Genomic DNA, 27555 nt, shown 5'->3' with positions numbered 1-27555 from the left:
TTTGCTGTGACGGCTGTGTTAGTGTCTAGCACAAGGCAGTCATCCCCTGTGCTGGCTCTGCTCCCCTCCTCTGCAGTGAGCCAGGGCTTTATTCCTCCTCCTTGCCCCCTTCATACTACACTGCCTCCCACACTGCCCTCCCTTGGACACCCTTGCCCTGGAAGGGTGGAGGGGCTGGGAATGGTGCATGGCATAGTCCCACTCTGAGAATCCTGATGCCTCCTCTCCTCCTCCCTTTCAGTGTGCTAACCCACTGGCGGGCCTGGCCAAGTTTGAGGATTGCTGTGGCAGTGTAGGGCTCTTCTGGGGGGTGAACCGGTGCATCCCATGCCCCCCGAGACCAGGTAAGTGCTGCTGCAAGGGAAACTTTAATGGGGACAGTCCATGGCTTCTCAGTCCCCAGAGCTGATCTTTCTCCACATACGCTAAAGAAGGTAGGGGGATCCAGAGAGAACAGAGGGCTGCTCCAATCAGCTGAGTAAGCACAAGGCCTCTCTCATTTCAGGCCTCTTGGAATGTAGGTGTCCTTTGCTGAAGGCCTCTGGGAAGGAGGGTGCATCTAACGTGGTGTCTTGGTTGATGCTTGTCCTCTCCAGCCTCAGCCCATGCGCTGGGAGGAGCGGTTTGGTTTGAGCGCTGGCTTGGAGCCCAACACTTTCCCCACAAACCGCCTCTGTAAAAGTTCAATGCAGCCAGTGGCTTGCTGCGTGCCAGATACATTAGGAGGGCGAAACAGGAAAACAACGGCCGAGGTTTTAGGAGGTGCAGCCCTAGATTAGCCGAGGAGGCTGCAGACTCAGCTGATAGAGTTACGGGCCTGCTCTAGGTCCAGCGCGGGCTTGGCAGGGGCTCTGGAAATAACACTACATCAAACAATTGGCAGGAGTGTGCTTGGAGTCCATTCCAGGGACACAAGAATCCAGCTCAGGTTTTTCTGCTCCCAAGAGCTGAGCAGACTGACCCAGCACAGCTATAGGGGAATCCTCAGCCACTTGGCTAGGACCTTGGGCCCTCACTATGGGGCTCATTCCTTGGGGTGCTAGGGTTTCTGGGAAGGACCCCCCATCCTGGGGAAGGAGAGGGAGTTTCCCATGGACTAGGTGACTCCTGCACTGTTCAGGACTGCTGCCCTGCTTCCCTCCTTGTGGGCAGACACATCTGTGGGCTCCAGCCTGAGATGGGGCAGGAAGCTGAGCCCCCGGGAAGGCCAGTGGGGTGGGATGTGCTCCAGGATGGGAGGAGTGATGCCAGTAAGGGTGAAATAGTCTCTAGCCTTGGAGAGAGTGCTGAGCTCTTCAGCCCCCTCTCTGTGAGAACATGGAGTTACCAGCAGGTAGTCTTCGCAGCTTGGCAAGATGGGCTTAGTGTTGTGCCCCCATGCTGCTTGTGGGATGGTGGATGGGGTCTGGTGCTTGCCCCTCTCCCACATCCTTAGTGGGACAGGGCCTGGGGCTTGCCTCTCCCCTTTTGGCATGATGGGGCCCAGTGCTCCCCACCCACCAGCAGGACAGGGCCCGGTGTCATCCCCCTTGGCAGGTACAGGGCCACTAAGATGGTCCTGGCACTCCCTGAGTGGAGGTCAGGTTTCAGTCCCATAGTAGGGTGAGTGCATAAGCCGGTGTGCAGTCTGGGGAGAGGATTATTGCATTGGAAAGGGGAGTCTCATGTGACCAAATAGCCGCTGCCAGTAACCACTCAAACCTGTGTGCAGCCAGCCGGTTCTGCCCCTGCCTCCCAGGCTCCTTCCATCCCAGCCGTGGTTAACCAGCTAGAGAGCTTGCCAGGGGAGATCGTCCGGGGCTGCTGGAGTCTCTACAGCCCTCTCCACCTATGCCCTGCATGAGCCTCGCTGGATGGCAGGGACACCCTCTCTCCAGGCTCAGTGAAGTGCGATGCCAGCATTGGAGTCACAGGTGCTAAGTCCCTGCTCTTAGCATGTTGTGCGTCAGGCTGCAGCTCTCCCACCGTGGCTTTACGAGAGCAGGGAGCCTGTGCCCTGGGATTCCTTATTAGGATTAGATCAGCCTCTGTTCAGAGCCCCCATAAGAGATCCCCCCTGCTTCTGGGCAGGCAGACTTCATTCCCCGCATCACAGTGATCTGCAGCAGGCAGCCCCCAGGCACCATCAGCCCTACAGACAGAGAAAGGAATGGAAGCCTGGTGGTGGAGATGGCCAGGCCAGTGTGGTGTGAGCAGTCCTGAGTGTCGTGGAACTGAGGTCAGAGAGGGTGTGCTGAGAGGGGGTGGGCTTATTGGCAGGGCTGAAGCCAGACTAGAACAGCCCTGGGGTACCTAGTGTGGGGAGCTGGGAGAAAAGGATGTTCTCTGGTATTTGGTGGGAAAGGGGAGCTGGCTGTGGGATAGTCCTTTGAGTGCAGGGAATTCTGTCCTATGCCCGCTGCTCTGCGGAGTGCAGTGGGCACGGTGCTGCTGAGCTCACGCCTGCTTGCCTCAGCCAGACATGGGGCTCTCGCCTGCCTCCCATCTCTTCACCTTGTCTGTCTGTCCATGCTTGGCACTGTAGTATCAGAGCACCTACACCTCCCCTCCCTCCTTCCCTCACCATGGGGACTAGCAGAAATAGACCCCTGAGAGCTGGACGACAGGAGTAAAGGGGAACAGTTACATGGAACAGGATTATTGGCACCTTCAGGTAGTGCCTTGAGTCAGACCCACCTCCTGCTTGCGTGCATTTACATAGTCATTTAGATCTTTCTGTCTTCCCTTTGCTGCCTGTTGCTGGGATGACATTTGTCTGAGATGCTGGACTGGTTTCTCCTCAGTCATGGGCCATGCTAGCTGGAGCCGTGTTCCCTGAAATGTGGACTAGGGCCTCAGCATCTTGGCACCAATGTTAAAATGAGGTGCTCTGAGTTGCTGTGACCCTCTTGCCCTTTGGGACTCTGCTGTGGCCCCGCTTCTTGCTGCCTGTTTCTCTCTGCTGGCCCCGGTCTGCTCCAAGGGATGAGCATGAGCATGTGACTATGTGAGGGATCGCATGGTTGATGGGTTCAGTACAAACAGGGAAATACACCATAAAGGCATTCTACGCACACACTTTCTCCCCTCCCCAGCCCCCGTATTTGGTTTCTAGTAATCCTCTGACCTTTATCTTCTGTGACAAAGTTCCTCCTCTGCCTTGGTGGGTCCTGCACTTATTGGCGGATTTGCTCGCCTCAGAGGTTCATGGCAGCCCTCAGTTTGGCCACTTTTATGGCTCAAATCTGCCATTCACTCAGTTAGCCTCATCACTGGCAAACATGGGGAAAAGGAAGAAGAACAATCCCCACAGTCTCTGCTGATCCACCTAGTGGATCGGGGAACAGGCCAGAGACCTTCCTTTCTGGTGGAACCCACAGTCCAGGTCAACGCCCCCGGTATCAAGTAGGGAGTTGGGGAGATGGAGGGAACCTGGGCCCGGGGCCCTGTGGACTGCAGCTGTCTACAGTGGCTCCTGTAACAGCTGCATGACAGCTACAACTCCCTGGGCTACTTCCCCATGGCCTCCTCCCAACACCTTCTTTATTCTCACAACAGGACCTTCCTCCTGATGTCTGATAATGCTTGTACTTCTCAGTCTTCCAGTAGTACACCTTCTCACTCTCAGCTTCTTGCAACTCTTGCTCCCAGCTCCTCACACGCGCACCACAAACTGAAGTGAGCTCCTTTTTAAATGCAGGTGCCCTGATTAGCCTGCCTGACTTAATTGATTCTAGAAGCTTCTTGATTGGCTGCTGTTCTAATCAGCCTGTCTGCCTTAATTGTTTCCAGAAAGTTCCTGATTGTTCTGGAACCTTCCCTGTTACCTTACCCAGGGGAAAGGGACCTACTTAACCTGGGGCTAATATATCTGCCTTCTATTACTCTTCTGTAGCTATCTGGCCTGACCCTGCCACACTCCATAATTGCTGTCTTCACACCCTTCCCATCCCCATGTTCTCTGTGCACATCCTCCATTTCCCCTTTCTCTCTGCTCCCTTTATTGAGAGCAGGGCTGCAAGTGGCATCTTCATTGGGCTACCGAAGGCTGTAAGAACTTCCCACCTCCCTGCCCCTTGCCAGGCGCTGGGTATCCCATACCAATGAATTCTACAAGCGTGAGGCCCAGCAGCTCCCCCCACCCCCCCCCAATTTACACCCCTGGATCTCAGAGAACTGCATGGGCTAGGGGGACACAAATTCCATAGACTTTCAAGGGACCCTCACGGCTGGATTGGGTGCCGCTCTTCTACTGTGCATGGCAGGTGAATGTCAGTGAGAGAATCCCAGGTTACTAATGTGTGTTGAGTTTTTCACTCAGGGGGGCACAGAGTGCCCCTGATCCCTGCATGGGAAATCGTGGCCATCAGTGGCAGCAGGGACCAGACAGACATCCCATAGGAAGCAGGCTTCACCCCTGCAAACACAAAATCTCCATCTGTGCTCTTAGCAGATAGCTGGGGAGGGCACTAGCTTGTTAGAAATAACCATTAACTCCCAGTGGCTCCCGATTCCACGGCTTGCCACACTATGTCCCTGTAGCAGCTGGGCTCAGGGGAGCGTGACATTGGTTCAGATGGCTGTTTGTCTGTTGATTGAGCTCAGACAGATGGATGCCTGTCTGGCTTTCATCAGATTAATTCCATGTGGACGTGAAAGTCGACAGCAAAGAATGTATCCCCCATGTTCTTCCTTCCCATGCCACCAGGAAATCCCGGCCTCAGTCCCTGGCTTTGGGCTACGGTCTCCCCTTGAAGGCCAACAGGCCCTTGTATACATTGGCAGAAATTCAGGTTAGCTGGAGAGGCCCAGAGCTTCCATTTTTCTCTCTAATTCTGTGCAAGTCTCTATCTGTGTTGAATCCATCTTTGCTTTGCTGCTCCTTAAACGGCCCTACGTGGTGGAGACCACACGGTGTGAGAACAACCAGACAGCTGCCATGTGCTGGGGCTGGTGCAGCGGGAAGGTTGCACTGCTCTGAATGAGGGCAGTGCCACTGAATTGCTGATGTGCTTTTCCCTGGAACGTGCTCTCAGCATCTGATGCCAGAGGTCAGACAGAAATGGGACAGGGGCACAGGTTCCTCTTCCACATTCTCATCTCTCTCCTGGAGGCACCAAGTGCTATAACCTCTCTTCACCCCCAGCTTTGCTCCATGCCTCCTCTCCTCAGGGCTCTCAGCATCTATGGATGCTCCTTTCTCCACCCAAGGTGCTGGTATAAAGAGGCCTTCTACCTGATGCTTGGGGTGTATCACTCTGCATTGTGCCCACCAGCAGAGACCCCACATCCCATGTTCAGAGCCCAGCTGTTTCTTTCAGACTCAGACCTGGGCCCTGCACATTGTTCATGTTGTTGGGCTGTAGCTCATTGACCCGGTCAACCACTTGCGCAGCAACGGTGCATCCTGCTCACATACCGCTTTCCTCTGGCACTGGGGATTTCCAAGAAAGCTCCCCTCTGTGCCCTCCTGTCCTGGGGAGCTGTGCACCAGAACCCAGTCTCGACAGCTCTTGGAATTTCAAGCATTCCAGCAACCAGAGACGGAAATGGCAGAAATTAGCTCAGCGTAAACACTTACAAATGTACGGCAGGGCAGCCAGGCGAGAGCTAGACAAATGAAGAACTTGTTTGGATTGACTTGCTGCCTGAGACACTGGATTATTAGTTGAGTCTGGAGACAGCCGGACGTCTCTGCTGACTTGCAGCTTTTATATTAGGTACACATTAGTGTGTGGGAAACATCAGAGAATCGGATGGAACCAAGGCCGACAGCTCTCTGAACTCACCCGCCATGCCCGTCCTGCCCGTTCTTCATTCACCTAGCATCAGCAGTGGTAGGGGCATTTCATATGCCACATCTGTGTCCAGTGGAGGCTGGGGCTGGGATGTGCCCAGGTGGGGTGTATTTTACTCCAGGCAGGGTATCAGCCCCACAGCTTTCATTTGCATGTGTGATTTTCAGTTGCCTGGTTTGTCCACTCTGTTGGGGGGACATGGATTTCTATGCCTCCTGGAAGAGGTGTGTTTGAGAAGGGATTTGGAAGAGGAGGGCTGAGGTGTGGCAGAGTGCTCAGGGAGCGGCTTTTGCCCACGTTAAGTTGGTGGTAAGACATCCAGAAAGAGAAGTTGGAGACAGGCTGAAACATGGGATTGGGTGGGGGTCAGGAGATATGTCAGGAGGGGTGAGGTAGATCTGTGAGTCACTGGTGTACGGAGGGTAATTAAAGCTGTGTGAGTGGATGAGATGATCTAGAGAGAGGGTGTGAAGGGATCAGAGGATGGGGCCAAGCATGGAGCCCAGTGGGAGCCACTTGCAGAGTGGGAGGCAGGAAGGAGGATCCCCTGGAACAGTTGCTGAAGGAATGACCAGAGAGGCTGGAGTGAACTGAGGCATGAAAGCCAAGGGAGGGCAAGACTGCAGAAAAGAGGATGTGCGACTGGCAGGGTCAGAAGTAGCTGAGGAGGAGGATGTTAGATTGGAGGCCCTGGGATTTGGCTGGGAAGAGGTCAACACCTGTGGGGAAAGCAGTATCAAAGGAGTGCGGAGGGTGAGAGCCAGGCTGATGTTTGTGTCGTGTTGGAGAAGAAGCTGAGTTACAGTGATGTTGTCAGCATCCCAGCATGAGGTCAAGAGGCCTGTGACAGGAGGTGGAGTGTTAGGACCATTCACAGCAATGCAGTGTTATTTCTGCTGACTCACCAGTCTAGATGACTCGTGGTTAGCTTCCAGCTTGGGGTTGGAGTGCCTCTGTGGGGTACGAGGGCCAGGGAGTGCTGCAAAGAGGAGAAAGTGAGGCGAAGAAGATGGCTTTAGCTGAGGGTTATATCTTACTCTTAAGTTACCAACAGAGGCAAACCCAGGCAGGGCATGAGTTTGGCCACTAACCCTGTGGCCTCAGCGCAGTGTCCCTTGCCCACTACAGAAGCCGAGGGATAAAGGAGAACAGAAATTGAGAGGTTTTCCCTACAGCTAAGGTGTTTGCTACACCATAAGACACAGCAGAAACTAACACAGAGGCCAATTCCCCAAAGTGCTCGGTGATAGAAACTCCAAGAGAACAGAAATTAAAGTCCCGAAAGCTTCTCCAAGCAGATGGACCCCCCCTCCGCCCCCCTGCACACACACATACCTCTTTTCCCAGCCCCACTGCATTTCCTGTGGGTTTTGCCTCCCAGGGCCATTCTCAGTCTGTCAGAAACCCTACCCTAACGCCCTTGGTGCTGCCTGTTTCAGGCATTGTCCCCACCAGCAGAGGCTCAGAACACTGCTTCGCCTTCTCTAGGATGGGGCCACAGAGTGGGAAGCTTAGCAAGATAGAAATAGCACCCATCACTTTTCCGCAGAGCCTGGTTAGCTCTGTGGGAGTGAGCATCCCTGCGAGGATGGGGTGCTGCTGGATTTGTCCAGGTGTTGTGTACCGTCTTTTGCACTGACTAAATGGCTGGGAGAAACCACTTCCCTTCTCCCCTCCCAAACAAGCTTTCAAGAGTTTCTGGCTGGAGCAGTAAACTAGTAAAGCAGGCCCTTTCAGACTCTGCCCCTTCCCTTCTCCCACAGGATAGCCAGAGGTCAGCCTAGCAATGGGCCCAGATCCAGCAGTCCTGCAAACTCCCTGCCCAGTAGGGTTCACTCCTGCTGCTCTCTTTCTCCCCGCCGACCCCACCCGGGAGGAGGTTTTAACTTCATTAAGATACCGTTCTTTGAAGGCCATCATTTTATTTGTATTTCTCCCACATTTTTCAAGGTTTTGTCCTAGAGAAGAATCTGAATGTGCTGGAAAGTTGGATCCTGTAGTGTCTGGCTTGGCGTCTGCAATGTTCCCCATATGGACCTCCCACCGTGTTAGGCATAGCTGGCAAATGGCTGGCAGCTCCCCCAGCTGGAGCCACAGTCATTAGATCTATGGAATGGTATTGCAAGCCGCATGCCATTCTCCCCGCTGCACCCTTAGGCATTGTAAAAGCAATTGGAACCCTCTTGGAAACCAAACTCTGGCTGGCCTCACCACAGTCAGATCAGGGATGATGCAGAGAAAAGAGATTTAAAAGATTTGATGAAGCCTCCAGAAGGACCTAGTTCTACTGAAGTGGCACAATCTGCCATGGACACCGCTCTCACCGTGGCGATGCACATGGGCATGGCTGGAAGTGGGGAAGGAGCTGAGGCTTACACATGATTTCAGTTTCATAATGCTTCTCGGCCAGAGGAATCCCAACAGGCTTGAGACACATTCCTGACTTGCTCTCTGGAGGTCTCCCTTTGCCCATCACTCAGGGGTGGCTGGATGGGCTGCAGCAGCTGGTTCACAGTGCACAGCAACACAACACAACCAGTTAGCACATTAAATGCAGAAGAATCTTGTATCTAGTTGGAACAGCTAGTAAAGTAGAGTGGAGTTACCCGAGCTGAAAGTTACCCCAGCCACCAAGGCTAACAGTCCAAGGCGGGATCTTGGTCACAGCTCGCCTCGATGACAGCACCTCCAGCAACACAGCACCCCTTGCTGGGGCCATGGGGAATGTTGTGACTCATGGGGAAGCTGTCTGTCACAGATCGTCTGGAAACAACACATCTGGAGAGCAGGACTCTTTAGCCCAACACCCTTTGGGCAGCTTTAGAGATTCCTATTCTCAACTGTCGCAGAGTCTCTTGGGCCTTGCGATTGTCCACTGGCTCCAAGAAATGGACTCATTCCCTCGCCCCGTACCTAGCAGTCTGCCTGCTCCTAGGGATGCAGTCACTTGTGTGCTTTCCCTCTGGAGCCCATTGCTAAGGCTGAGCTGTCTGCTTTTCTGCTGGCAGTGGTTTCAGCAGCTGGGTCAGAGTTTCTTCACTTGGGGAGCAGGTCTTTTCTGCTGTGTGTTAAACCAGGCTGAGGTTTCAGTGACATGCTTGGAGCCTTTACTCAGCCCAAGGAGAAAGGATTTTGCAGTCTGGTTTCGATTAACCGTGCACACTCCAGCCTGTTTCTCTCTGGCTGGCTCCATCCCTGGGTTGTTTACTGAAGGCCTATTGACTAAAACCCAAACTAGGCTGAATGCTAGAGATAGGATTTCTTGGCGGCAGAACACTGGGCTCCCACTAGCCATCGACTGCCTGTCACGCTGATGCCATCCCTAGGTTTCTTGGGCCCGTGCTGCACATTCTCATTGCACAGCCTTAGTTCCTTGCCTGTCTCTCCTGATGCCGCTCTGAGAGCTATATTCTCCTTTTGTTGGAACCTGCCTCCTTTTTTCTCAGGAGGCCTCCTGTTTGCTGCACTCTTGGTTCACTGTGTGCTGACGGTTATACCTGGCTCCGCTCCATCACCTCATAATCAGCAGTGACTCTCCCTTCACCTACAGAGCTTCCTAACAATCTCTGTTAAACACCCTGCTCCCCACCCCCACCCCTCCATCCAGTGCCTGCACCAAATCAGTGTGTCCAGCCATTCATCACTCTCAGTCTCTTCTGGCTTCTGTAAACCCTTGGGCCTAACTCATTCCCCTTCCACACACAACTGCCATCACTGTCTTGGAAGGTGCCTAGAGCACTAGAGAAGAGATGTAACCTAAAAATACATTCATCAAAGTGTGCAGAGACCTGGCCAATGGTGCTTCCATCCAGTGCAGTGTCTCCAGAAGGGCTGGCGTTAAGTGGCTTTGTGTCCTGAACGTGGCCAAGGAATCCAGCTCATTTTTGATTCACCGCCAGTCTGGGGACCCTTTCCATCCTGCCTGGGGCAGCACTGCCCATGTGCTGTGTCAGTACCCCAGGGGCAGTGTGGTATAATGTATCTGGCACTGGGCTGGGAGCAGCTCTGTCATTAACCTGATGTACAGGGCAGCAGGAGCCCAGGGCCACACGCTGGGGAGGGGGGCAGTGAAAGCCAGGGCCCTAGATTCTCCTCTCCTGGGATGGTTGTAATTGGGTGGCAGATGAGAGAAAATAGTATCTCGAGTCTTTCTGACTGTGTAAAGGTCAACTTGATGGACTGAAAATCCCCTGTGACTGATCTTCTCGCTGGTGGTTTCCTTTTTCATGCTGACAAGCGTGACTATTTTAACAGCCGAGGAGATAAGCGGCTGCATGAACCCTGGGAATCCAAGGCTGTCAGTGGAGCACACTCACTTCCCTCTGTCGGAGGCTGTGAGCTAATGGCACCTGCCTCCCAATGAGATCACTGAGAAAGCACGTACCCTTTGCCGATGTGGAAGGCAGGCCTTCCTTGGGACGCTGCTGCATTTGCAGCTATAACAAAGACTAGGCTTGCTCAGAGTTGTGAGCCTGGTTGACAGGGGGCTGGGGAAGGGCTCTTTGGAAAGGGCTCCTCTCTGTCCTGTCTAGAAGAAGTCCTGTTGCACAGCCACCTGGAGAGCACTCGCTCCTTAAATGCAGATCCTGCTGCCTGAAGAACTGGCAGGGAGGCAGGGCTCAGCAGGCACAGCATTTTAATCTGGAGCCAGACCATAATGCCTTCAAACAAGCCTGAAATCTCCCTGCCCAACAGGTGCTGCTCAGCTGCTCCCTAGGGTATGTCTACACTATGGGCACTATAATGGCACCGCTGCAGCGCTGCCATGTAGACGTTTCCTGCATCGATGGCAGGGTTTCTTCTGTCAGTGTAGGCAATCCACCTCCCCGAGCAGCGGTAACTAGGTTGAAGGAAGAATGCTTCTGTCTACACAGGGGGCTAGGTAGCTTAACTTCCGTGCTCAGGGGTGTGAATTTTTCACAGCGCTGAGCGCCATGGCTTCATCAGTGTAAATTGTAAGCATAGACCAGGGCTAAGCCTCACTCTGACCTTCTAGAAAAGAATCAGACACAGACACAGAGGAGCCCAGGACCTTCTGGCAGCCTTTGCTGACCCTAGCACTGCCGCTATTCAATCTGAGCACCAGATCTATTTTCTTCCAGTCACTACCCACTGTTAAATTCCAGAACACTAACCTACCAAGCCTGTCTCCCGTTGCCAAGAGCTGGGAGGTTAAAAGTGGATGGTTAAGTTCAGATGCAGTTCTCCTTCACTTTGCTGGCTTTCCAGATTGGCCTTTTGTTGATTTCCTTGTCTCGGTTCACATCGTATTTCAAGGAAGTAAATTATCCTCTGCTTGTGTAACCAAGTCCAAGCTGGCAGTTAGTTGACATCCTCCTGCAGCCATAGGGTCTCATCGCTTTGTGACCATATCCTGACAGAAAGAGAGCAGCCTCCATACCAATATTTCAGACATCGTGTCTTGGTTCCCCTTGGTGCAGAGATCTGCTCATGTTACGCAACAGTTGCTCTTTCAATGAACATGGGTTACTTCGCAAAATTAATCTGTTCGTCTACAGCAGTGGTTCCCAAACTGGGCTTCATGAACCCCTGGGGGTTTGCGAAATGTTACAGGGGGTTCTTGGGAAAAAATTCCCTAATGGCGGACAGAGCTGTCCCTAGGGACCCTGGGCAGCACAGGGCCAGCAGCCTGGAGCCCCTGGACTTCCAAGAGCTAAGCAGATCAAAGCAAGCGTATCTACCACACCGAGGAGATTTAAACTTCAAGACTCCTTATAAGAAATGGAAAGGGAGGCGGATATTTGTTGCTGTTTTTAAAATTAAATAGGCAGCTAGTATTGTTTTTTAAATTATTATGAAGAACAGGTTTAAGCTTTGTTGTAACGTTCGTTGTTGCCTGGGCTGTTCAAGACCTGAATGCTTGTGTAGGAGGAACTCTCTGAGTTGGCTTCTTAAATACCTTCATGCTGTTTCATATCTGATACTTCTTGATGAAACATAGGAGCCTTGTCTTATAATAGGCTTATTCAAAGTGATACAAGCTTCGAAAGTGAGATCTTGGAAGAGTGTTGCCGTTTTCATAATGTAATAAAAATACTGTAATGATAAATAATTAATAATAAATAGTGTGTAACAAGCATGTCATAAAAATTTATATTTCCAAGATCACTGCTTTTATAATTTATACTCAGGTAAAGTGATCAATGGCTCCATGTCTAGTTGGCAGCTGGTATCAAGAGGAGTGCCCCAAGGGTCGGTCCTGGGGCCGGTTTTGTTCAATATCTTCATTAATGATCTGGAGGATGCCGTGGACTGCACCCTCAGCAAGTTTGCAGATGACACTAAACTGGGAGGAGGGTAGATATGCTGAAGGGTAGGGATAGGATACAGAGGGACCTAAACAAATTAGAGGATTGGACCAAAAGAAATCTGATGAGGTTCATCAAGGACAAGTGCAGAGTCCTGCACTTAGGACGGAAGAATCTCATGCACTGCTACAGACTAGGGACCAAATGGCTAGGCAGCAGTTCTGCAGAAAAGGATCTAGGGGTTACAGTGGATGAAAAGCTGGATATGAGTCAACAGTGTGCCCTTGTTGCCAAGAAGGCTAACAGGATTTTGGGCTGTATAAGTAGGACCATTACCAGCAGATTGAGGGGCGTGATCATTCCCCTCTATTCGGCATTGGTGAGGCCGCATCTGGAGTACTGTGTCCAGTTTTGGGCCCCACACTACAAGAAGGATGTGGAAAAATTGGAAAGAGTCCAGCGGAAGGCAACAAAAATGATTAGGGGGCTGGAGCATATGACTTATGAGGAGAGGCTGAGGGAACTGGGACTGTTTAGTCTGCAGAAGAGAAGAATGAGGGGGAATTTGATAGCTGCTTTCAACTACCTGAAAGGGGGTTCCAAAGAGGATGGATCTAGACTGTTCTCAGTGGTAGCAGATGACAGAACAAGGAGTAATGATCTCAATGTAAGGTCATGCATTTAGGAATTAATAACAAGAATTTTAGTTATAAGCTGGGGACGCATCAGTTAGAAGTAATGGAGGAGGAGAAGGATCTTGGAGTATTGGTTGATCACAGGATGACTATGAGCCGCCAATGTGATATGGCCATGAAAAAAGCTAATGCTGTCTTGGGATGCATCAGGTGAGGTATTTCCAGTAGAGATAAGGAGGTGTTAGTACCGTTATACAAGGCACTGGTGAGACCTCATCTGGAATACTGTGTGCAGTTCTGGTCTCCCATGTTTAAGAAGGATGAATTCAAACTGGAACAGGTACAGAGAAGGGCTACTAGGATGATCCGAGGAATGGAAAACCTGTCTTATGAAAGGAGACTCAAGGAGCTTGGCTTGTTTAGCCAAACTGAAAGAAGGCTGAGGGGAGATATGATTGCTCTCTACAAATATATCAGAGGGATAAATACCAGAGAGGGAGAGGAATTATTTAAGCTCAGTACCAATGTGGACACAAGAACAAATGGGTATAAACTGGTCATCGGGAAGTTTAGACTTGAAATTAGACGAAGGTTTCTAACCATCAGAGGAGTGAAGTTTTGGAATAGCCTTCCAAGGGGCAAAAGATCTATCTGGCTTTAAGATTAAACTCGATAAGTTTATGGAGGAGATGGTATGATGGGATAACATGATTTTGGCAATTAACTGATCTTTAAATATTCCTCGTAAATAGGCCCAATGGCCTGTGATGGAATGTTAAATGGGGTGGGATCTGAGTCACTACAGAGAATTCTTTCCTGGGTATCTGGCTGGTGAATCTTGCCCATATGCTCAGGGTTCAGCTGATCGCCATATTTGGGGTCGGGAAGGAATTTTCCTCCAGGGCAGATTGGAAGAGGCCCTGCAGGTTTTTCGCCTTCCTCTGTAGCATGGGGCACTTGCTGGAGGATTCTCTGCTTCTTGAAGTCTTTAAACTATGGTTTGAGGACTTCAATAGCTCAGACATAGGTGAGAGGTTTATTGCAGGAGTGGGTGGGTGAGATTCTGTAGCCTGCATTGTGCAGGAGGTCAGACTAGATGATCATAATGGTCCCTTCTGACCTTAATAGCTATGAATCTATAATAGCTAAGTTGCAGTGGGGGTGGTTTAGATTGGATATTAGGAAAAACTTTTTCACTAGGAGGGTGGTGAAGCACTGGAATGGGTTACCTAGGGAGGTGGTGGAATCTTCTTCCTTAGTGGTATTTAAGGTCAGGCTTGACAAAGCCCTGGCTGGGATGATTTAGTTGGGGATTGGTTCTGCTTTGAGCATGGGGTTGGACTAGATGACCTCCTGAGGTCCCTTCCAACCCTGATATTCTATGATTCTGTGATGAAAGGAGAAAATCCCTGGAAATATTCATTTTTAGGAGGGTGTTTGTGAGACTTGACATTTTAGTGAAAGGGGTTCACAGGTTGTTAAAGTTTGGGAACCACTGGTCTAGAGTCTGACCATTAACTTGCTTCATTAACGAGCAACAGCAATCTGCCCACTGCAGATAAGAGTCACACTGGTGCTAAGAGGGTACAAGACTCCATGACTTTCAGTATCTTTCAGCCTATTTATTGTCTTCAGAATGGAGTCTTTCTCCCCAGCAGTGTCTGGCTGATGGTGCTGGGTGTGGTCTATGTCTCTGTAAAGGCCTTTTGGAGAAGAAGTTGAGCCTCACTCTCTATTCATGTTCCATCATCGTCTGATTGCAGGAACACCTTGCTCCCTGTTGGAGTGCTTCCGTGTTACAATGCTGTGACATTTGTGTGTTTGCTATCACAATTGTGCCAGGGCTGACAGATGACTCTCCAGGCACTATTGTGTCCTGCAGTCAGCCCCCAGTATATGGACTAGGCAGTGGGACTGGCCTGGAATCTCTTTAACGGTTCCAATCCCAGTGGGTAGGGTGGGGCAGAGAGTGGTTTTTTTAAAGTGTTGTAACTTCAACCTCAGTGACCATGCCTCCACCCTCACACTTTCAATGCCACACCCCCAGCCTCAGCATCCTGCAGTGGCCACACTCCCAGCATCACTAACACTTATATTCTTTGAGCATCTCTGGTTACTTTTTAGTGCTGAACTGGTGGGGAGGTGGATGAGCTTCTACTTAGTCTTTAGTTCTGGCTGCAGCCCAGACTTGCTGGCACAGAGTGCATCTCTGCCTCCCAAAGGGTGTCCCTGGCCTTACCAGTGATGTCACATGGCTGGGGAGGTAGGTTACTGTCTCCCCTGTGTCTGTCACAGGCTCATAGACTCATAGATATTAAGGTCAGAAGGGACAATTATGATTATCTAGTCTGACCTCCTGCACAATGCAGGCCACAGAATCTCACCCACCCACTCCTGCAATAAACCTCTCACCTATGACTGAGCTATTGAAGTCCTCAAATCATGGTTTAAAGACTTCAAAGTGCAGAGAATCCTCCAGCAAGTGACCCATGCCCCATGCTGCAGAGGAAAGTGAAAAACCCCCAGGGTCTCTTCCAATCTGCCCTGGAGGAAAATTCCCTCCCGACCCCAAATATGGTGATCAGCTGAACCCTGAGCATGTGAGCAAGATTCACCAGCCAGATACCTAGGAAAGAATTCTCTGTAGTAACTCAGATCCCACCCCATCTAACATCCCATCACAGGCCATTGGGCCTATTTACCATGAATAGTTAAAGATCAATTAATTGCCAAAATCATGTTATCCATCTCCTCCATAAACTTACCGAGTTTAATCTTGAAGCCAGATAGGTCTTTTGCCCCCACTGCTTCCCTTGGAAGGCTGTTCCAGAACTTCACTCCTCTGATGGTTAGAAACCTTCCTCTAATTTCAAGTCTAAACTTCCCGATGACCAGTTTATATCCATGTGTTCTTGTGTCCACATTGGTACTGAGCTTAAATAATTCCTCTCCCTCTCCGGTATTTATCCCTCTGATATATTTATAGAGAGCAATCATATCTCCCCTCAGCCTTCTTTTGGTTAGGCTAAACAAGCCAAGCTCCTTGAGTCTCCTTTTATAAGATAGGTTTTCCATTCCTCGGATCATCCTAGTAGCCCTTCTCTGTACCTGTTCCAGTTTGAATTCATCCTTCTTAAACATGGGAGACCAGAACTGCACACAGTATTCCAGATGAGGTCTCACCAGTGCCTTGTATAATGGTACTAACACCTCCTTATCTCTACTGGAAATACCTCACCTGATGCATCCCAAGACTGCGTTAGCTTTTTTCATGGCCATATCACATTGGTGGCTCATAGTCATCCTGTCATCGACCAATACTCCGAGGTCCTTCTCCTCCTCTGTTACTTCCAAGTAATGCGTCCCTAGTTTATAACAAAAATTCTTGTTATTAATCCCTAAATGCATGACCTTACACTTCTCACTATTAAATTTCATCCTATTACTATTACTCCAGTTTACAAGGTCATCCAAATCTTCCTGAATGATATCCCGGTCTCTCTCTAAATTGGCAATACCTCCCAGCTTTGCATCATCCACAGACTTTATTAGCACACTTCCACTTTTTGTGCCAAGGTCAGTAATAAAAAGATTAAATAAGATTGGTCCCAAAACCAATCCCTGAGGAACTCCACTGGTAACCTCCCTCCAGCCTGACAGTTCACCTTTCAGTATGACCTGCTGTAGTCTCCCCTTTAACCAATTCCTTATCCACCTTTCAATTTTCATATTGATCCTCATCTTTTCCAGTTTAACTAATAATTCCCCATGTGGCATCGTATCAAACGCCTTACTGAAATCTAGGTAAATTAGATCCACTGCATTTCCTTTGTCTAAAAAATCTATTACTTTCTCAAAGAAGGGGATCAGGTTGGTTTGGCACAATCTACCTTTTGTAAAACCATGTTGTATTTTGTCCCATTTACCATTGACCTCAATGTCCTTAACTACTTTCTCCTTCAAAATTTTTTCCAAGACCTTGCATACTACAGGTGTCAAACTAACAGGCCTGTAGTTACCTGGATCACTTTTTTTTCCTTTCTTAAAAATAGGAACTATGTTAGCAATTCTCCAGTCATATGGTACAACCCTGAGTTTACAGATTCATTAAAAATTCTTGCTAATGGGCTTGCAATTTCGGGTGCCAATTCCTTTAATATTCTTGGATGAAGATTATCTGGGCCCCCTGATTTAGTCCCATTAAGCTGTTCAAGTTTTGCTTCTACCTCAGATATGGTAATATCTACCTCCATATCCTCATTCCCATTTGTCATGCTACCATTATCCCTAAGATCTTCATTAAAGACTGAGGCAAAGTATTTGTTTAGATATTGGGCCATGCCTAAATTATCCTTATCCTCCACTCCATCCTCAGTGTTTAGCGGTCCCACTTCTTCTTTCTTTGTTTTCTTCTTATTTATATGGCTATAGAACCTTTTACTATTGATTTTAATTCCCTTTGCAAAAGTCTACTTGACTTTTAGCCTTTCTCACTTTATCTCTACATGTTCTGACCTCAATAAGGTAGCTTTCCTTGCTGATCCCTCCCATCTTCCACTCCCTGTATGCTTTCTGCTTTTTCTTTCTGAGATGCTTGCTCATCCAGCTTGGTCTACAACTCCTGCCTGTGAATTTTTTTCTCCTTTCTTGGGATGCAGGCTTCCGATAGCTTCTGCAACTTTGACTTGAAGTAATCCCAGGCCTCCTCTGCCTTTAGATCCATAAATTCTTCAGTCCAATCCACTTCCCTAAATAATTTCCTTAATTTTTGAAAGTCAGCCCTTTTGAAATCAAAAACCCTAGTCGCAGATTTATTTTTGTTTATCCTTCCGTTCAGTTTGAACTGAATTAGCTCATGATCACTTGAACCAAGGTTGTCCCCTACAACCATTTCTTCTATGAGGTCCTCACTACTCACCAAAATCAAATCTAAAATGGCATCCCCTCTTGTCGGTTCAGCAACTACTTGCTGAAGGAATCCATCAGCTATCGCATCTAGGAAAATCTGAGCCCTATTATTGTTACTAGTACTTGTCCTCCAGTCTATATCTGGGAAGTTAAAGTCTCCCATGATCACGCAGTTTCCATTAGTATTTACTTCATTAGAAACATTAAAGAGGGCTCTACCCATATCCAAACTAGATCCCGGTGGTCTATAGCACACCCAAACACTATCCCAGGGGAGGCTCTAATAGTTTTCTTCCCCAGTGTGATTTTTTGCCCAGACAGACTCGGTCTTATCCATTCCGGTGCTTCTTATTTCTTTACATTCTACCTCATCATTGATATACAGTGCTACTCCACCACCTTTACCTTTATTTCTGTCTCTCCTAAACAGCACAGACCCTTCAATACCCGTACTCCAGTCATGACGACTATTCCACCAGGTCTCTGTTATCCCTGTATCATCTGGTTTCACTTCCTGCACCAGTAGCTCTAGTTCCTCCATCTTCTTTCCTAGGCTCCTCGCATTGGTGTACAAACATCTTAATTTTTGCTGTTTGGCCTCGCTCACGTTCTTTACCCGATTAGGCACGGACATTCTACAGCCAGTATGACCTACTAGACTGGTATCCACACTGCCCTTCCTCCTTATGTCCATTCTCCTACCCACGGCCGTACCCTTTCTTACTTTGTTTTCATCCCTCTCAATGTTAAAATCCGGCGTGGCGATTACCTGGACATCTCCCAACCATCTCCCCCAAATTCCTAGTTTAAAGCTCTCTTAATCAGTTGTGCCAGCCTCCATCCTAGAAGTCTATTTCCTTCCCTACTCAGATGAAGTCCATTCCGAGAGAACTGTTCTCTATCCATGAATGCCTCCCAGTGGCCATACATCCCAAAGTCCTCCTTATAGCACCACTGCCTGAGCCATCTGTTGATAGTCATAATCTTGTCACACCTTTGTTGCCCTTCTCTAGGAACAGGCAGAATCCCACTGAAGAACACCTGAGCCTCGATTTCCTTAAGCGTCTTCCCCAGCCTGGCATAGTCTCCCTTGATATGTTCCAGTGAGAATCTACCGGTATCATTTGTTCCCACATGAAGGACAATGCGTGGATTCTTTCCCGCTCCTGTTAGTATCCTCTTCAACCTCAGGTCCACATCCCGTATCTTAGCAGCTGGAAGACAGTACACCCTTCTGTTCCCTGGATCAGCTCTGGTTACAGGCCTGTCCAACCTTCTCAGTAAGAAGTCCCCAATCACGTAGACCTGCCTTTTCCTGGTGACGGTGCGATTCTCTGGTCTATCCCCTGTTCCCTTTGGCTGCAAGTTCTTTCTATTCCTATTCTCCCTTGTAATCCTCTTCAACCCATCCTGTATCCTCCTGGGGCTCATATTTGGTGTAGTCTCCATTGACTCTTCCCCTTTTCCTATAGGACTAGCCGCTCGTCTTTTCTTCCTTGCCCTTCCACCTTCAGTGCTGAGCCCCTTCTTCATTTTCCAACTCTGCAAACCTGTTCTTGAGCTCTATTTCTCCTTCACTAGCCCATCTTTTCCTCTGCCTGGTTCTCTTAGACACATGCTTCCACTGTCCATTTTCTTCACCTAGCAGTCTCCCCTCAGAGTTCTTCGGTCCTGCTTCCATCTGCAAGTCTGAGCTTTTCCCTTCAGCCGCCTCATGTCTTTGCTCCATAATCTACTCGAATCCCCTTCAAAACTCAACCAGACTTTCCACTTGCATCTCCAATCCTCCGATCTTTTCTTCCATCAGCTCTATCAGACGGCACTTCAAGCAGACAAAACTCTTTCCAGGTACCCCTCCAGGATCATGTACATACCGCAGCTTCCGCATCCAGTCATCTTCATTGTGTCTTCCACTACTTGGGTCACTACCACTGGTGAATTAGCTTTGTGTTCTCTTGCCATTAGTTTCCCTAGTTCCTCTTCAGTGAGGGGAGTGGGGATCAACCTCCTAAAGGCTTAGTCCTGCCCTGCACTAAGTCTCCTGTGGTGACTTAAAGCTGCCTTAAGTGGGTGGCTGAGGGCTTTCCTCAGAGAGTGTTAGGTAGGACCCAGGATGATCTTCTGCCCAAGCCCTGAATAGCACTTGATGTTGTGCTTTTTTTTCACCCATAGTAGGGTCCTTTTATGGCCATTTTCACAGTCCACTGCCTTGTGGGTTGTCTCAGATTTGTCCCTTATTTATTCTTGGCATCCATGATGTGCTAGGTGCCTCACAGGCGCTATGGACAGACATGTTCCCTGCCATGAAGAACTTGCAGACCTGATACTACAAGGAAGAGCTACAAGTGCTAGATGGAGGACTAGGAAGCGGGGCAGATGAGGGGTGTCAGGATACAGCCATATGGTTACTTAGTTGTTACGTGCACGTCTTGTTCCAAAACATATTCCACAATACGTGGGAAAAAAATCCGTCACTCCACAAAAATCTCTTTCCAGGACAAAGTGCCCCTTTAACCACTCTCCACCCCAGCCTGGCTCCCTCCCCAGCTCCTCCCACTCCCTGAAGTTAACTTTCATTCACTCCAAAACACGGTACCTGAATTGGGCCTCTTTGGAATTTGTTGGCTGGATTGTACTCGCCTATAAAAAGATTGAGAGACTTAATTATGTAGGTTATGGACCACTTTTAAACCCACCAAACTATTTTAAGACACTATTTAAAATTCTGTGTAGTGAGAGTGAGTCAGGAAATCATGTGCAGCCAGAGCAGAGAGCTCCTTGTAAAAAGGGGGAAAAGGTAATAAATGTCCCCTCAGCTGTTATTTCAGCATCTCGTTGGGGCCTATGTCATTCCTTCCATTTCCCTTGTCAAGTGCTCATGGACAGTCCAAGCAGAGGACCTGAGACATCGCAGAGGTGGAAAGATGACTGATTGCAGGTGTTGTAACTGTGCTGCTTTGCTGGCACTTGTCAACGGCGGAAGCAACTGGAAAATGTTGCAATTCATCTGCCCAGCCAGGCCATCATCCAGGCACTCTCTGGCCTGGTCTGGGTGCTCTTTGCTATTTTTCTGCCCTGAGAATCTTCAGACCTGTAGCACAGCCAGTCTGGGGGCACCTTCTCAGGTCTGAGTTGCAGGCTCCTTAACTAGAGTTGTTGGTGTATCTAGGAGCTGCCTGTTAATTGTGCTACACATTTGCTTGGGATACTGAGGCTGTTTTCAAGGTAAATTTCCCAATAAGGAGCAAGAGGCATGTGCATGAGAATAGAAATGTGTGGGGAACCCTAGGCCTGATGGGTTGTCCACCCTCCTGTTTCCACTTAGGCCATATACTTACATGATGAATCACTGGCTGCAACGTTATGATTCATTGGGGGTGAATGATGGTGGGGCTGTGGCTTGCACATCCGCACTTGAGACCCAATAGTAACTTATTTCATAAGGAAAAAAACATTTGTTTATCAGTGGGAGATCGGCCAGCATAACTCTGGTTTGTGCCCCCTCTGGATGAGCCTGGCATGTATGACTCTTCATACAGGATCCTGTGCCTCTCTCTGAAGGTGTTAGGGGAGCAGCAGGAGTCAGAGCCTTGCATGTGACATTAGTGATAACCAGGTCCTGCTTCAGGGAAGGTTGTTGATGGGGGTGTTTTTTTGTGGGTGATGACATTGCTCCAGAGAGGTGACTGTGTGAAGAGATTGGGCCCTTCCCTTTGGGACTCAGCATCAAACTACTATTCATGCTCCCCCCAAAGCGGGGAGATTGCAGTCCTCCCTCCTTGAGGATCTCAAAGCACCAGCACATGCCTGCGAGTTGGAGCCAATTTGCATCCTAGTACCCTTACAGTTGCTTGGGTTTGGAAACCAACTGATAGAAGTCTGGGAGATAGCCAGATAGGCTGAGACCAAGGTCACAGAGGATACTCAGACACCATGGAGGTAGGTAGGGGCTGCTTCAGACCACGCAAAACTCATGTCACACTGAGGGCGTAGGTCAGAACTAAGGCTGATTGGTTGTTGTGGTAAGAAATGGGCAACGTCCTTATGTTAGGATTTCTTAAGGCATGGCCCAGAATATGTGAATTACTGTTAAAGCTGTTTATCATGGGGAACGTATGAGAAACGTCAACTGACTGCTCTTTATTTTACAGTAAAAATTGTAAAATAATTCTGATAATATTTCATAATAATTTAAAACCACGTAAAAATCCATCCAGACTCCAGCATGCTGCACGTACAGCCTGGTTTGGGAAAGTTCCTGGGGGAGTCTGGGTTGTCAGCAGGCCGGCTGGGGCGACAAAGACCGAGGAAATGTTTTCGAAAGCGTCCAAGTCCCATTTTCAGAAGGGGAGCTGGACATTGAGGACCCTATGTTTCATTGAAAGTCAATGGGATTTGGGCTCCTAAGCCACTTTGAGCACTTCTGAAAATGTTACCTGTGGGCTTGCTGTGAAACCCACTTCAGAGCCATGACTTTTGTCCCGTGCAGCCTTACTCCTAACCCTGCCCATGGCCTGCAGGTGTTAAAGGTGAATTGTTTAACCACTCAGTTGGAGGACAAACTTATGAAGTGATCAACTCATGCTTGGAAACGCTACATGGTGAGGTTGGGTGTCTGAAACGGCTGCTCTTGGGCCACTCCCATTCTCCATCCTGCTCCCCATCCCACCCCAGGAGGCTGGCTGTGGTGGGTTAGTGTGGTACAATCCAACTTGATCCTGTGCGGTATGTTTTATGGACTCTTTGGGCCAGGCTTTCGGAAGTGTGCAGTCTCCATTTAGGCCAAAAATAAATCACCAGATCTTTAAAAGAGCCCAGTATATTGCGTGTTGAATTCTTTGGAAAATCTAACCATAAATCTCACACATAGGAGGTGCTGAGATTCTTATGAAAATCTGGCCCTAATCTCTGTGCTGAGCAGTGGGAAGTCCGGCCATGAGGACTCTTGAAAATCTGTCCTGATCTGTGTGATGTATTTCTGATGCATTGATCACCATGAGCTGTAGGTGCCTTTAATATAGACTGTGTCGCCTAGACTGCTTTATAGATTTAACACCAAGCACTATATCATCAACGAAAGACAATAAGGGCATTGGGCACCATTGGACAGGCCCTTCACTTGCAAAACTGCTGTTGAAGTTATTGACAGTACATGCTCAGAGGGCTTGCAGGATCCAGTCCATTGTATAGTGAATAAATTGAAACATCTGGTTGTGAAGTAATGGTGGGGGAGGAAAAAATAAAGTAGTAAGCAAGGGATAGAAACATCTGAAAGGGAGATTTGAAAAAGGGTGGAGTTGATGGTACAGGAGGCAATTCCAGATGGCAGCAGCTGCAGAGGTGAAAGCTCTCACACCAGCAGCAGACACTGAGTGTAGGGATGGAGAGAAGGCCAGTGGAGTAGCAGAGGCTGTGGAAGAGAGGGCTCTGAGGTGTGTCAGGAGCATCTCCTGCTTCACTGTGGGACCACCGCTGAGCAATTCGGTAGTATGAGTGTGAGCTGAGTTTCTGGTGCGCATAGCCAGTGGTGTGGAGGTAGTGACAGGGGACTTATTGACAGAGGAGGTGGGAGAAGAAGAAAAGGCAGAGACAAGAGTATACCAAGCTCACAGGCTGGTGGATGTAAAGGAGAGACTGGGGTCAAGGAGAGAGAAAGAGAAGATGGGATTGTGGAGTTTAGCCCTGGTCCCTAAGCTTACTGTTTGCTGTCATTCTAGCTCATCCAGTGATTGAAAACAGACAGGTGGAGTGTCCTCAGGGATACAAGAGGCTGAATCGGAGCCACTGTCAAGGTAAGGATGCCACTCTGACCGCTTTCTCAGACTCCTTATCAGGTAGAGTAACGATCATTCCTGTGTAAAATGAGTTCACTTCCTGCCCTGGGACCAACCTACTGGGAACGTTACAGTTAAAGAACCCTGGCCTTAAAGTGTGAAAGTAACTAGCTACATTCCACTAACTGTACAGAAAAATTGCATGTCCCTGACAGCTCAGGCTGTTTCACAGCAAAACCAGTCAAATTTCCCAGATAACAACCTTATCTCTAACCCACAAGACCCACCTCTATTCTCCCAGCATGTGCATGCACTAGTGATTTGCATCTCTAAATTCAGCATGTACTTAGTGGTGTTAAAAACAGGAGATCTGTATATTTCCTGTAGCCTGAAGCAACTTTAACTGCAAGTTACCAGTGATTGTGGCGGGGTGGAAGGGGGGGAGAGTTTGTTTGGGTTTTTCGAGAGGAGTGGTGAAAGTGAGTTGGCTTGAAAATCTGTCTGCACCAAGTACATAAACTTTATACTCTGCCAGGCTCCTCAGAGTCTGCCTTGCTCCAGGGTGGGGCCCGTCTATGCACCTTTCAACCCCAGAGTGTCCTCTGCCCCACATCGGGGGGTGGCTGTGTCTGGACCATTCATCCCAGGGGTCCCCTCTGCCCCACATTGGGAGTAGAGAGTGTGTCTGGGCCATTCACCCCAGGGGTCCCCTCTGCCCCCACATTGGGGTGTGGTGTGGTGGGGGGAGCACTCACCCAAGGGGTCCCTTCTGTCCCACATTGAGGGGGGGGGGTGTGGGCCATTCAACGCAGAGTCCCCTCTGCCCCCATTGGGTGAGTGGGTGTGTGTCTGGGCCATTCAACCCAAGGTCCCCTCTGCCCCCATTGGGGAGTATCTTATGTGGGCCATTCACCCTGGAGTTTCCTCTGCCCCACATTGGGGGGTGTCCATGTGTGGGCCAATCACCCGAGGAGTCCGCTGTACCCCACTCAGGGTGGCGGGGGGGATGCCTGTGTCTGTCCCATTCATCTGCTCCACCTCAGGAGGGCGGCTTTTTCCCTGTTCCTTGTTAGAGGAATATCTGACATTTTTCCAACCGTAAAGTTTTCCATGCAGTGATTGGGAGCTAGAATTTCTTGGTCACATTGTCATGATTCCTGATAAGCCATGAGGTGTCCCTTAGAGGATGCTGTCTGGGCCTGCCCTGGCAAGCTCATGACATGCAGTCCAGTGACTCATCTCCTCTAGCAGGGACTTTCCATCTGACTGAGTTAAGTAATGAGTCACCTGAGAGCTTCACCACAGTGTCCTAGAGGAGAATGGTCACCAGAACAGTGGCCTCAATTCCCTGTGACAATCAGTGTAGGGCTAGTGTCAGGGTTTTGTGCTGGGCCCCTGTGTGGCTCCTGGCATGGGGACATGTTGGGAGAGAGAGAGAAGTGGCCATGAGTGCTCTGCCTCCTCAGGGACCTTTCTGAGCCTGGCAGGAGACACACTGTCCTGGCAGTGCCTTGGTGCCTTGAGGTGCCATATACGTACATTACCATGTCCTTGCTGTGGCCATGGGACGTGTGTCTCGGACCCCAGTGCTAATCAAGGACCTGAATTCAAAGGCAAAGAGAGCAATTTGGCTAATAGAACGTTGGAGAAGGATCCCATGGGTAACATGGGGTCCTTCCCAGCAGAGATGGAAGAGGGAGTGGGATGATGGATGAGAGCCCCTGGATGTTCTCCAGGCCTTTGTCTATAGGAGTGGAGCCCAGCTGAGAGGGAGCCAACAGGCTGAGTGATCCACTGAGCTTTGGGTTTTGTTAAAGCATTGATGAGAGATGGCAGCAGGGCCCAAGCTGGAGTTGTGGGGACCTCAGGGAGCTCTCCTGCCACTGCTCTGTCTGGCTGGCCAGTAGGCCAGCATGGCTCTTTTGCTCCCCCACTGCAGAGAAGCAAACCGCCTGGCTCCCTTTGCAAGGACACCTCCTTGCCTTTGCTTACTAAATACCAGAGAACAGCCTTGCGACATCAGCACTGTTACGGAGGCCAGATCGAGAGTGGCTGGAAGTTCAAGTACTAACTGGTATGAACTCTGGCAATCCAGCTGCTCCCAGGAAATGCTGTGCCTCTGGAACTGAGTTTGGCTGTGCAGCACAAATCCCCCAGAGCTAATAACTGGGAGCCACGGCATCTCCAGTGGATTTGCTGATTGCCACTGATGAATGACAACCCAGGGGCCTCAGGTCCACTTCTGTTAATGAGAACAGCACAGGTCCTGGAGAGGCCATTTCCTGATGCTCCCGGCACCCAGCTATTCAACAACAGGGAGAGTGGCAGCCAGCTTCTGAGCACGGGGCAGAGATTGTCATGGAAACTGGTGGCTGATGCTGGGTAGGGGAAGAAGATGGGGATCCCTCCCGCAGCTGGGCTGCATCCTGCGGCTGCCAACTGGAAATGCACAGGGGGACTGGGCAACATGTAATCACTAGGACCCAGAAACCCCAAGCAGCCTGGTGAAGATGTCAGTACCAGTGCCAAAGCCAGGATCTTGCTTCAGAATACACTGAGGACAATGTGTGTGACATGTAGGGTGACCAGACAGCAAATGTGAAAAATCAGGGGTGGGGGGATAATAGGGTCCTATATAAGACAAAACCCCTAGTATTGGGACGTCTGGTCACCCTAATGACATGCATGAGTCATGGAACACAGCATCTCCAACTCGGGTCTGGTTTCCTCTTCAGACACTGACGGTGTCGGCCCCACGGTAAACTCACTAGGGCCTTTGTACTATGTGCTCCCCCTTCCCTGTGCACCTGAGGGTATTACTGAGACTCACCAACAGGCATAAGAACCAGCTATGTGCAGAATGGAAGAAATGGCCGGGCTGCTTGTGGTTCTGGGCTTGTGGGCTCCCCTTCCCCAAGGCACTGTGTCATGGGTCCAGCCACATCCCTGACTGGAGGTGGGCAAGGATGGGCAGCGTACAGCTGGCAATGCTGCTTCTGTGTCACTTGGGGATTCCCATGTGGTGGGAGTCCTCAGCTGCACTTCGGGTAGCTTTACTGCACTGACAGAGAAACGTGAGGGGGATGGAGCAGGGGATGGGATCTAGCCCTCTGGTTTAAATTAAAAGCTCAGTCCCCACTGCCAGTAAGAACATAAGAACGGCCATACTGAGTCAGACCAAAGGTGGTCCATCTCAACCAGTGGCCAGTGCCAAGTGCCCCAGAGGGAATGAACAGACCAGATAATCATCAAGTGATCCATCTCCTGTTGCCCATTCCCAGCCTCTGGCAAACAGTGGCTAGAGACACCATCCCTGCCCATCCTGGCCAATAGCCATTGATGGACCTATCCTCCCTAAATTTTTCTAGTTCTTTTTTAAACCCTGTAATAATCTTGGCCTTCACAACATCCTCACGAAAACAGTTCCACAGGTTGACTGTGCATTGTGTGAAGAAATACTTCCTTTTGTTTGTTTTAAACCTGCTGCCTATTAATTTCATTGGGTGACCCCTAGTTCTTGTGGTATGAGAAGGAGTAAATAACACTTCCTTAAAGAAAAGGAGTACTTGTGGCACCTTAGAGACTAACCAATTAGCTTATGCTAACGAAAGCTTATGCTCAAATAAATGGGTTAGTCTCTAAGGTGCCACAAGTACTCCTTTTCTTTTTGCGAATACAGACTAACATGGCTGTTACTCTGAAACCTAACACTTCCTTATTTACTTTCTCCACACCAGCAATGATTTTATAGACCTTTATCATATCCCCCCTTAGTCGTTGCTTTTCCAAGCTGAAAAGTCCCAATCTTATTAATTTCTCTTCATACGGAAGCCGTTCCATACCCCTAATAATTTTTGTTGTCCTTTTCTGAACCTTTTCCAATTCCAATATATTTTTTTTGAGATGGGGCGACCACATCTGCACACAGTATTCAAGTTTAACAAATTTATTTGAGTTTAAGCTTTCGTGAGCTACAGCTCATTTCATCACTCACGAAAGCTTATGCTCAAATAAATTTGTTAGTCTCTAAGTTGCCACAAGTACTCCTTTTCTTTTTGCGGATACAGACTAACACGGCTGCTACTCTGAAAAGTATTCAAGATGTGGGCATACCATCGATTTATATAGAGGCAATATGATATTTTCTGTCTTATTTCTCTATCCCTTTCTCAATGATTCCCACCATTCTGTT

The 27555-nt window shown here is 49.3% G+C and overlaps 1 protein-coding gene across 2 annotated transcripts in view; it reads left to right on the top strand.

Annotated features, from left to right (window-relative positions):
• Positions 1-27555, top strand: part of LTBP2 (latent transforming growth factor beta binding protein 2) — a 126224-nt gene that overhangs the window by 57994 nt on the left and 40675 nt on the right. For both annotated transcript variants that reach the window (XM_073349171.1, XM_073349170.1), the window contains exons 8-9: positions 242-344; positions 23307-23381. In XM_073349171.1, coding sequence (XP_073205272.1) covers positions 242-344; positions 23307-23381 — 178 coding nt within the window. The remainder of the gene's footprint in view (positions 1-241; positions 345-23306; positions 23382-27555) is intronic.

Source organism: Lepidochelys kempii, chromosome 6 (genome assembly GCF_965140265.1).
Source record: "Lepidochelys kempii isolate rLepKem1 chromosome 6, rLepKem1.hap2, whole genome shotgun sequence".
NCBI classification, from domain to species: domain Eukaryota; kingdom Metazoa; phylum Chordata; order Testudines; family Cheloniidae; genus Lepidochelys; species Lepidochelys kempii.
Note: the sequence above shows the minus strand (reverse complement) of the source record. Positions and strands in the feature narration are given on the sequence as shown.